Source organism: Elephas maximus, chromosome X (assembly GCF_024166365.1).
Source record: "Elephas maximus indicus isolate mEleMax1 chromosome X, mEleMax1 primary haplotype, whole genome shotgun sequence".
Classification (NCBI taxonomy): Eukaryota; Metazoa; Chordata; class Mammalia; order Proboscidea; family Elephantidae; genus Elephas; species Elephas maximus.
In genome coordinates this window covers 171,637,215-171,648,653 of record NC_064846.1, presented here as the reverse complement: position 1 = coordinate 171,648,653, position 11,439 = coordinate 171,637,215, and the positions used below count along the sequence as shown (strand labels likewise).

General features: G+C 52.7%; 1 protein-coding gene across 12 annotated transcripts in view; it reads left to right on the top strand.

Moving 5' to 3' along the window:
- Nucleotides 1-3,513: 3,513 nt before the first annotated feature.
- Nucleotides 3,514-11,439, top strand: part of SHROOM2 (shroom family member 2) — a 294,895-nt gene continuing 286,969 nt past the window's right edge. For 8 of the 12 annotated variants that reach the window (XM_049872266.1, XM_049872267.1, XM_049872268.1 and 5 more), the window contains exon 1: nucleotides 3,515-3,791. In XM_049872266.1, the coding sequence (XP_049728223.1) occupies nucleotides 3,642-3,791 (150 nt within the window). In that variant the 5' untranslated portion in view covers nucleotides 3,515-3,641. Of the gene's footprint in view, nucleotides 3,792-11,439 lie in introns of all 12 variants that reach the window. The other 4 variants (XM_049872260.1, XM_049872259.1, XM_049872276.1 and 1 more) reach the window with 3 other exon arrangements.

Genomic DNA, 11,439 nt, shown 5'->3' with positions numbered 1-11,439 from the left:
TACGGAGAGGATGCAATCACTGTTTGTCTCAGTGAATCTCTTGTTGTTTGCCCTTGATTCCAACTCACAGTGACCCCATGTGACAGAGGAGAACTGCCTCATAGGTTTTCCTGGCTGGGATCTTTACGGAGCAGATCCCCAGGTCTTCCTCCTGTCCCGTGGAGCCACCGGATGGGTTCACAACACAAACCTTCAGATTCTCAGCTAAGTGCTTAACCATTGTGCCACCAGGAGTCCTTTTTGTGAATCTAGTACTCTGAATTTCAGCTGAGATCAACGTCAACACCCAATGCCGGTCTGTGGAAAGGTGGGTAGGCTGTTTTGGGACAAGGAGACTTCCAAGACCAAAAACCAAACACTGCCATCGAGTCAGTTCTAACTCATAGCGATCTTACAGGGCTGAGGAGAACCGCTCCCCAGGGCTCCCGAGTGTAAATATTTACGGAGCAGACTGACACATCTTTCTCCTGGAGAATGGCTAATGAGCTTGAACCATCAACCTTCTGGTTTGCAGATGAGTTCTCCACCACTGCACCACTAGGGCTCCTAAGTAGACTTTCGCAAACTCCAAAAACTGCACAAAAAAAACGCCCCCCCAACCATAAAATTCCAACTCCTGGAGACCTCATGTATTAGGTAGAACTGCTCCATAGGGTTTTTACGGCTGTAATCTTAACAGGAGCAGATCGCCAGGTCTTTCTTCTGTGGTACACTGCGTGGGTTTGAACCACCAACCTTTAGGTCAAGTGGGAACCACTTATACCACCCAGGAACCTGGATAAAAAACAAAAAAACCCCAAATCCCATACTAGATGCATTCATATGGTCCATTATCTTTTGGTTTCTTACCTCCATCCACTTTTTAATTATACTTGATTAATTTTTTTTGTTGTTGAGAATATACACAGCAGAACATCCCCAATTCAAGAATTTCTACACGTACAATTCAGTGACCTTGATTAAAAAAAAAAAAAAAACCAAAGCCACTGCCGTCGAGTCGATTCCGACTCATAGCAGCCGTATAGGACGGAGTAGAACTGCCCCACAGAGTTTCCAAGGAGCGTCTGGTGGATTTGAACTGCGTACCTCTTGGCTAGCAGCTGTAGCACTTAACCACTATGCCACCAGGGTTTCCAAGACCTTGATTAGACTCTCCTAATTGTGCACCCACCTTTCCTGAGTTGTTCCTTCCCAATTAAATAAACTCACTGTACCCCCAAGTTTTCTAACTAATACTTGGAGTTGCTGTTGCAAATGTGCTTCCATACAGATAGTTCTTAAAACAGCATGATGCTCAAGGAAGACATTCTTTAAGGTAAGCTACTGCTTGATTTAAAGAAGACTTGAAGGCATATTTACAGTTTAAGGTTTAAAGATTATCGCAGGGCAACAGTTTCAGCGATGTATCCAGCCTCAATGGCTTCAGAAAGTCTGAATTCCAGGAGAATTTGAAATTCTCTTTTGCATATTCCTCCTTTTGATCAAGATTTTACTACAGAGGATTCACAGGCAGTTGTCAGGAAATAACCCAGGGAGGTCCCAAGTACTCTTCATCCCACCTCCCCCAATGGGAACATCTTGCAAAACCACAACCAGAATATTGACATTGGTACAATCCACCCAGATCATTCAGGTTTCCCCCATTTTACATACACTCATTTGTGTATATTGTGTGCAATTTAATCAAATGTGTGGGTTAGCTTGATCCACTGATTCTGAGAGGCACACTCCCTATGTCCCCCTTCAAAAAAAGTAAAGATAGCTCACACTTTTAACTAGAGGCATTCTGGAAACTACAGCTTGGACATTATTTATGGGGTGGTAGCTGCCAGCTGAGTGGAGTTTGCAGTCTTACCCCCCAGGCTCCATGAAACACAGAAGTATCAGCCTTTGAGGCAGTCACCGAATCTAGAGGTTGTAGAGTCCAGGTCCTTCCCTGGACCACTGAGGAAACTGAGATCAGAATTCAGATTCCTTGTGCCAGCCTGACAGTGTGAGTGCCCAGATAAGGACCCGGGGACACGGTTGGACTCTCCGTCCGGTATTCTTCCAGCATCGTCATCTGCTGAAGTACCTGGAAGGAGATGCTCTGAAAAAACAGGTGTTCACCACAGCCCAGCGACAAATACGGAAACAATAAAAACAAACTTTTGCAAAGCAGCAAACTCCTGTCACTGCAGGTTATACTGTTGTTTTATGGAAATTGGAAAGAGGTAGGAAGGGTGGCATACCTTTCTACCCACAAGCTTCCTTGAACTCAAGACCGCCACCTTGCCTTGGTGGGGGATGCCGACGTGTGACATTAAGACCTGAGGTACACGCCTTTGAAGCGAGGGTCGGTTTGGCCAGAAGGGCTTTCTGCGCTATAAACATAGAGGAAACAAGTTGTATTGTCACTCTCCCTGCTGGAGCTGAGGAAGGGAAGCTGTGGGAGCGGGAAGTCCCTGCTGGGGACAGGTCAGCGTTCTCCCCCTCCGGCACCCTCTTTCAGAGCACCGCCCAGCCTGCCGGGCGCCCCTGCCCCGGTTAGGGGCCGAGGAGCGGCCGCGCGGGAAAAGCCGGACAGCGCGGCTAGCCGGCCCACCTGCCTGGCTGCCCTCCGCAACCCGAGGTCGAGGAACAAAGGCTGGAGGCCCGGCGGGGACGCCCAGGTGGCCACGCGCTCCAAGATGGAGCCCGCGCTTCCGCCGCTTCACCTCCGGCACCCGCCGCCTCACCTGCTCGCCCTGGCCGCCCGCCCCGAGGTCTCCCCCCGCCCCCGGTCTGGGTCGCCTGCAGGAGCCTCGAGGGTGCGCCGCGCACTGAGGGAGGAAGGGAGTTTCGCCCCTGCCATCCCTCGCGGCAGCCGCGCGAGCCAAGAGCGCGCGCCCTGACCCCGCCGGCAGGCCGAGCCCCCAGGCGCGCGCTTCCCGCCCCGCTTCTCCGGCCCTGGAGCCCCGGGGAGCGCGTCCTGTCCCTGCCGACGGGCCGAGTCCCCAGGCGCACGCTTCCTGTCCCTGCTCCCCTCCGGGCCCCGGAACCCCCCGGGCGCGCCCCCTGCCATCCGTCCCCTAGAGCCCCTGGGCACGCGCTGTGCATCCACGGACAAGCGGAACCCTCGGGCGCGCGCTCCCTGCCCCGCCCCTTTCCCTTCGGGCCCTGGAGCCCCCGGGCGCGCGCCCTCCCTCTCGGGCGTCTGGCTGGAGTCCCGCGCGCACGCGCCCCTCCCCCCGCGCGCCCCCTCCCCGGCCCGCGCTCGCCCCGCCCTTCCCCCGCGCGCCCCCTCCCCTCCCCGCGCGCCCCCTCCCCTCCCCATGCGCCCCCTCCCCTCCCTGTGCTCGCCCCGCCCCTCCCCCGCGCGCCCCCTCCCCTCTCCGCGCGCACCCCTCCCCTCCCCGCGCGCCCCCTCCCCTCCCCCCCACGCGCACCCCTCCCCTCCCCGCGCGCCCCCTCCCCTCCCCGCCCCGCGCCGGCCCCGCCCCCGCGCCCGCCTCCCGGCCTCCCTCCAGCCTCCCCGGCTCCCTCCCGCCCGGCCGGCACTTCTCTGAAGTTACGGCGTAAGTTCGCCCGGGGCTGGCGGCCGCGCGGGCCCGGAGCCTCTCGGCTGGGCCGGCCGCAGGCGGGCTCGCGGCGCCGGGGCTCCCGGAGGGCCAGGCCGGGCCATGGAGAGCGCCGAAGCCCGCGCGCGGCCCGAGCGCCTGGCCGAGGCCGACGGCGGGCGCCTGGTGGAGGTGCAGCTGAGCGGTGGCGCCCCGTGGGGCTTCACCCTGAAGGGCGGCCGCGAGCACGGCGAACCGCTCGTCATCACCAAGGTAAGGCCGGGGCGGCAACCGAGGGCGCGGGCACCTGCGGGGCGCGGAGGGTGCTGTCCGTGCGCCCCCGGCCGCGCCGAGGTAAAGGCTCCGGTTCCGGGACCCCGTCCCTCCCCCTCCGGGAAGGGGCCTGCCGGGGTCCCCAGTCCTGCCGGCCGTGCCAGGGGCGGCCTGTACCTGCGGCCTGCCTAGAGGTCAGGGCAGGGACATCCCCGCGAGGCCGGGGTGCCCTCGCTGGGGTCCCGGCCCTGCCCCCCAGCCCCCTGGTCACCGCGAAGCCCAGACCCGCAGCGGCCGCCGGCCGGCTTCCCGATTCCCGTGAGACATCAATATTTACCGACTCGGCTCCAGCCCGGAGCCATGGCGCCGTCCTACCTGTGAAACTTCCAGCTCCAGTTAATGTACTTTAGAAAAGGGGGGTTTCGGGGCCATTAATAAGAGGGAAAGCTCCAGTGTCTCTCATTAGGAATGTGGTTGGTTTTTTGGGGGGGGGGGTGTGGCGTGGGGTTTGCTTTATAGCTTTGAATTCTCTTGTTTCCAAACAGAAAGTCATCCTGAAACTTTGAAATTTAACAGGCGAACTGCACAAACCTATAAAAACAAATAAGCTACAAACCACTGCCCCTGTTTTTTTCCAGTTAAACGTGTCTGTTGGTCAGTTTCTCTGGGAAGGGTTGGGCTGTGCCATTCCTAGGGACAAAGTTCCCTTCAAAATGTAAAATTCTTGGCTACTGGCAGCGTTTGAAGGTGACTTACTGGTTTCCTCTGCTGGCCCGTCTGGCCACAGCGGGAAGAAATAGAGCCTCCTTACCGCGCCGAGGGAGTTGAATTTGATGAGTGGCTGGCATTGTTGTCTACGGAGCAGTTGTGACACCGGATTTTCTGTATTTTCTCCATGTGTGTTTATATAGTTACAAAGCTAGGGACTTTTTGGAGGGGCTTGTTTACATACGTAGAGAATCGATGTGGAACTCAGAAAAGAGGTGGTAATTTTTACTATAAATTTACCCCAGAGCATATATTACTGCTAGTTGCTGCCCAACTCATGGTGACCCTATGTATGCAGAGAAGAACCCCTCCATTGGGTTTTCAATGCTTTGGAAGCAGATCACCAGGCCTGCCTTCCAAGTTGCTCTGGGTGCGTTCGAACCACCTACCTTTTGGCTAGTAGTTGAGCCCATAATTGTGTAACTGTTTGCGTCCCCCAGGGACTTCCTCGTGTGTAACCGTTTATCAAATTAGATTGCTTGCAGATGGTGAGCAGTCATCAAATATGTACCCCTGGACCCTAGGGCCCTTTCCTGTGTGTTTTTTGAAGCATCTTAGCTTGTGCCTTGTTTATAATGGTTTCAGGGAGCGTTATGATGGTTAAAGATAAAAAGATATCAGGTAAATTGTTCAGATCTTAGCATTTCACGTATGTCTTGAAAAAGAGTTGGCAGGCATGATTCCACACACGTCCCTCAGACCTTTGTCTCCGTGCAGATGGAATGACCTGTAAAACATTCCTTGAGATAGGCAGCTTGCTTTTTGCTCTCACGCAGTCTCAGAAAGTCAGAGGTCGCTTCATAATCTACAACTCAGTCCTCTGATCAGGAACTGGAGAACAGGGCCCTGGTGTCCCTAATCCTTTCCACAGGTACCCCAAGTTCTAAAACTCCAGGCGTATTCTTTGTAGCTCCTATTCTCTTTGAGAGGTCCCTGTTCTAGAAGTGCAAGGAGGCGAGGTTGGCAGCAAAACCCGGTGGACACGCACCGTGGGCTTTTGGGGGCAGATGGGATGATTTGTTCTTGATTCTGCCCTTTGGTTCCCTCCCTCTCAAAGTAGTTAAGGTGTTTTTTTTGAAAGCTTGTGTGGCGGTGCTCGTAGCATGGTATATGCTTGGCTTTTCCAGGCTGTGCTTCAGGATTTTGCAGAAAAATAACAAAATGCTTAAGCTTCTTATCTGTCTGAGATGTCCGTAGTCCCTCCCTTAAGCTGCTGCTTGGACTCCCTGGGTGGCACAGTTAATATGCTCGGCTGCTAACCCAAAGGTTGGCAGTTCGAGTCTACCCAGAGGTGCTTTGGTAGAAAGGCCTGACAATCTATCTTTGAAAAGGCAGTCATTGAAAACCCTGTGCAGCACAGTTGTACTCCGTGAGTCGGACTCGACTGGCACTGGGTAAGCTGCTTCTTAGTGTTTATGGATACCCCTATGTGGCTGGACTGTGTCTTTGGTTAGAAGGTGGAGAGGACCCGGGATAGTTTGGGACTTTTGTACTAAATTCTGCCCCCCCCCCCATAGATACACACATACTTTTTAGCCACATGGGGCTACTGGCGGGATTGATTTTTGTCTGGTATTTTCTTTCTCCATGTATTGGCAGCATTTTGCAGACCTGCCCTGATGCGTGCCCACTGTCTGACAGCGGGATTGACTCTCACATTATTAGGAAAGGATAAGGGAAAAAAGTGTCCACTCACGGTGACTTAAAGAGAGGAAAGAGAGCGCTATGACAGAGACCAAAACCCAAAAACCAAACCCGTTGCTGTTGAGTGGATTCTGACTCATAGCGACCCTATAGGACGGAATAGAACTGCCCCAAAAGGTTTCCAAGGCAGTAATCTTTACAGAGCAGACTGCCACGTCTTTCTCCTGAGGAGCAGCTGGTGGGTTTGAACCCGCCAGCCTTGCGGTTGCGGCCAAGCACTTAACCACTGTGCCACCAGGGCTCCCTGTGATAGGGACTGGGGGCAAATTGTTGCCCCCTCCCGGAATTGTGATGAATCCAGGCATTATTGTTCTTTTCCCCAATAACTACTGAAACATCCAGTCAAGGCTTGTTCAATAATCATTCCTGTTAATAGTTTTTTTTTTTTTTTTGGTATTAAAAGAAAAAAAAAAAAAACCCTTGTAATTAAATAGTTACATATAAAGCCCTGGCATGTTATCCAGTCCACTTTGTAGTTTTCAGAATCTTGGGAGTAGCTTGATGTGATATCAGAGATCGCTGAGACTTCTGTGCTAATGAGGATGTCATTTGAAAGCCTCCTGGAAGTTTATCCAGAAGAGATGTCAAGAGCAAGTCTGGTTCAATCGCTTGTTTTCAGATGGACACGTCGTATCAGCCCATTTTATAGGTGAAGTGGGGTCCCTCGGTGGTACAAAGAGTGAACGTGCCAGGCTGCTAAGCAAAAGGCTGGAGGTTTGAGTCCACTTGGAGGCGCCTTGGAAGAAAGGCCTAGTGATGGACTTTCGAAAAATCAGCCACGGAAAACCTTCTGGCAAACACAGGGTCACCTGAGTCAGGCTTGATTTATAGGTGAAGCGGCTGAGCCTCCCGGTACCAGCTGCAGGTGAGTCGGCTCTGACTCATGGTGACCCCGTGTGTTGCAGAATAGAACTCTACTCCATAAGGTTTTCATGACCGTGACCTTTTGGACGTAGATCGCCAGGCCTTTCTTCCTAGGTGCCTCTGGGTAGACTTGAACCTCCAGCCTTTTGGTTAGCAGCCAAAAGCATTCACCGTTTGCACCACCCAGGTTCCGGAAGGAGGAATTCGTATGTTTTTTCTCTAGTCATGGTGGAAATTTCCTGCTACAAATCAATGTAGATACGCTGTAGAGCTAAGAATCTTGTACACTCTGTCATTTGAAGTCTTTGGTGGGCTTCCCACCGGCACCTCAAATTCCGAGAACGCCACTCTACAGTGGACTTAGGGTCCTGTTACTTCCTCTTCCACGGACGCTTGGTCAGACCACGCCCAGAGGAAAGCCAGTCCTTATCCATCGCCCTCTGGGAAACAGAAAACACAGAACTTGGGAGCCCTTGCTTCTGTTTCCATTTTCCAGCTACAAAAATGCAGATGAAGCAAGTATTTGTTTGAGTTTTACTATGTAAATAAAGCCTATTATCAGGGCCAACGCTGCGGTGACTGGGCTCAGAGGAAGAAAACAGCCCTTTACACAAACTTTGGCCCTGCTAGGTGCCTCCATATACACCACCCTACAGGCCTGTGTCTGCGAAGACTTAAGCACAGGCTTAAAAAGCTAATAAACCCGTTAAAGCAAACATGCTGTTGTTCGGTGCTGTCATGTGGGTTCAACTCATAGCGACCTTTTGTCCATAGAATAAAAAAACACTGCCTGGTCCTGCGCTGTGTTTGTTGCTATCCTTGAACCCGTTGTTGCAGCCACTGTGTCAGTCCATGTCTTGAGGGTGTTCTTTTTTGCTGACCCTCTACTATACCAGGCATGATGTCCTTCTCCAGGGACTGATCCCTTCTGATAACGTGTCCAAAGTAAGCAAAATGAAGTCTCGCTGTTCTCGCTTCTAAAGAGCGTTTTGGCTGTGTTTCTCCCAAGACCGATTTGTTCCTTTTTCTGGCAGGCCGTTCTTCTTCACCAACACCACAATTCAAAGGCGTCAGTTTGTCTCAGGTCTTACTTATTCATTGTTCAGCTTTTGCATGCATATGAGGTGGTTGAAAACACCATGGCTTGGGTCAGGCACAGACCCTGGTGGTAGAGTGGTTAAGAGCTTGGCTACTAACCAAAAGGTCGGCAGTTCCAATTCACCAGCTGCTCCTTGAAAACCCTATGGGGCAGTTCTGCTCTGTCCTGTAAGGTCGCTGTGAGTCAGAATTGACTCGACGGCAACAGGTTTGGTTTTGGTTTTGGGTCAGGCGCAGGTTGCATCAGAATTGTATCCTTTCGCTTACTCAGTAAAGCAAAGATGGGACGTGGTTCTCAACCATGGGCAGCTTTGCCCTCTGACTCGCAGGGGACGTTTGGCAATATCTGGAGGCATTGTCGGTTGTCATAACCTGCGGGGGCCGGTTGCTACTGGTTTCTAGTGGGTAGAGGTTGTATAGACTGGTACTCAGCATTGTACAGTGCACCGGACAGCCCTTGCCTCAAAGAGCGATTGGCCCCGAAGTCCGTACTGCAGAGGTGGGAAGCCTTATCTATTGGACCTGACAGTGTTATTTAATACTGGATATGACAAAGCTATTAAATACAGTACTGCAAGTGATCCTGGCCACAAGCAGATGGCACTGGGGAGAAGCAGGGACTCCGCATCAGGAGTCAGGTTCAGTCCCCTGTACCCTTCCTGTTACTTGCCATTTAACTTGCTGTTTACCACCGCCCCCCCCCCACCTTGGGCTTAGCTAGCTCCTTTGGGTGGCACAGATGGTTAAGTGCTAGGCTGCTAGCCAAACGGTCGGTGGTTTGAACCCACCCATAGGTGCCTTGGAAAACCCTACGGAGTGCAGTTCTACTCTGATACACATGGGGTCGCCGTGAGTCAGGGTTGACTGGACAGCTACTGGTTTTTTGGATGGAGAGGGAGCCAGGAATACTGTCCAGGTCCTAAGAGGTGATGAAGATCCTGACCTGTGAATGTTGCCGACGCTGCACTTGGATGCAGGGTATCTCAGCCTGTGTAAGTCACCGTGGTGCAGCCATTTATTCTTCCATGTTCTTTCCATCCAAGCAGCAAACAGTAAAACTTCAAGGGGCGGAGAGGGGAGAGGGCCACTTCTAAAGTGTCAGCGGAGGGGCTTGCATTCCAAGAAGGGAAGGTCTTTGGGATTCATTAGGGAGCACTCTGCGCGCCAGCTGGGTGTCAGCCGCCCCCTGCAGCCTGAGGAATGTCTGCTGAGGGGGAGGCCTAAGCCCCCAGCCCCTCCTTTTCACAGTGCGGGAGTTCTGTCTCTGAGAATGCCAGAGCTTCAGCCAGAAGCTCTGCAAGACATGAATGCCTCAGTTAATTTTGGGCTGGCCTGGTGCCAGGGGAGTCTCCTTTGTGACTCCGTTGATTTTCAGGGTGCCTTTTGGGAACGGAGCCATCTTGGAGGGGGTGGAAAAGATGTGGCTTGGGATGATTGGAGCCCCCCAGCCCTGGATTGGGGCAGTGTATAGACAGGCCCCCAAACAGACTTTCTTCTCAGGGGGCCCCAGACCATTGAAACAGTTCACTGGCTATGAGAACCTCCTTTTTACTCTGTGGTTGATGTGTGACTTAGGAGACCCCATGTGTTAAGAGCACAACTGCCTCGCAGGGTTTTCTTGGCTGTAATCTTTGCAGGAGCAGATCGCTAAGCCTGCTTCTTCTGTGGTGGTCCTAGGTGGTCAGCCTCTGGGTTACCAGCCTATTGCAAACTGTGCTACCCAGGGCCTTACTTCCTTTCTACTCTGGATGCTGCAGGTGGGATGGGAGAAAGTGGGGGCACGTTTTTGGGGAGTACACAGCCAGGTGGCAGATGTCCTTTATAAACTATTGGCCAGGCTCCATGAGAGCTGAAGGTTCAGGTCCAAGGCAGGGCTTGGTGATGGGTGGGGATGAGAGGTGCTGAATACCCAGTATACCACCTCAAATGGTTTGAAAAGGGTTCCCATTTTCTGAGGCCATGATGAGTAACCTTCATCAGAGACCTGGTGACTCGGGGCGGGGAGAGAAGGGGGACGAAGTCAGAGCCACCTCTCAGGTAAGGACAAGGTGTTGCACCTTATGCCCTTATATTTGTCCTAAGAGCCAAATTCTTTACCAAATATGAATAAAGGAAAAATAGGGGTCTGTCGAATTCAGTTGTTTGCTGCTGTCCAGTTGGCCCTCATCTCATGGTGACTCCACGCCCAGTGGAACGAAAAACTGCCTGCTCCTGGGCTGTCCCCATGATTGGTTGTGGATTGGACCATTGTGATCCATTAGGGTTTTCACTGGCTGATTTTTTAGAAGTAGATCACCAGGCCTTTCCTCCTAGTCTTAATCTGGAAGTTCTGTGGAAACCTGTTCCGCATCCTAGCAACACACAATCCTCTACTGACAGATGGGTGGCAGCTGCGTGTGAGGCGCACTGGCCAGGAATCGAACCGAGTCATGCAATTGGGAGGTGAGAATTCTACCACTGAACAACCAACGCAGCGGATGAGGAATTGATGGATTGGATTTTGGATGATTTTTGTGTTCAAATTTAATTTGGCGTCCGTGACTGCAGTCGGGAAATATGCTCCCGTTTCAGGTTATCTGATAGAAATGGTGGATGAGTGAGGGCTTGAGACTCTGCTGCCTTGGCAACCCCCCCATCCCCCCAAAAAACCAAAAAACCTGTTGCCGTTGAGTGGATTCCAACTCTTAGCAATCATATCTGATGGAGTAGAACTGCCCCATGGGGTTTCCAAGGAGCGGCTGGTGGATTCGAACTGCCGACCCTTTGGTCAGCAGCCGAGCTCTTAAAGCCCAGGTGCTGTGGTTTCCACTCTGGTGCAGCGATTCCTCAGCATTGTGACATCTGAGTCACTGTTTGCAGCATTTTCTCGAGTTGTCAGGACGAGTGTAATCCTGAGGTCTCATTTGTATTTAAGAATTAATAGTGTGGCAGAAAGAAGCGCGTCTTCTTTCCTGTGCTGAAAGACCCTTTCGGTGGTAGACCTGTCCTGCCAGCTGGCTTTGGAATGTGTCTTCATTACTCGGGCCCAGACCGTGCATGAGCGTTCACCAGTCTGCCGGTTCTGTCCCTGTTCCTCCAGAGGTGTGCTGGGTGCGGGGGTGGGCAGCTAGCCCAAGACCGTAAGCCGTCTTCCAGGGTTTGGAGGCTGGAAGCTCCGAGGTCCGATGTGTGGAAGATTCTTCCTCTCTTGGACATGAATATCCCTTGACTCACA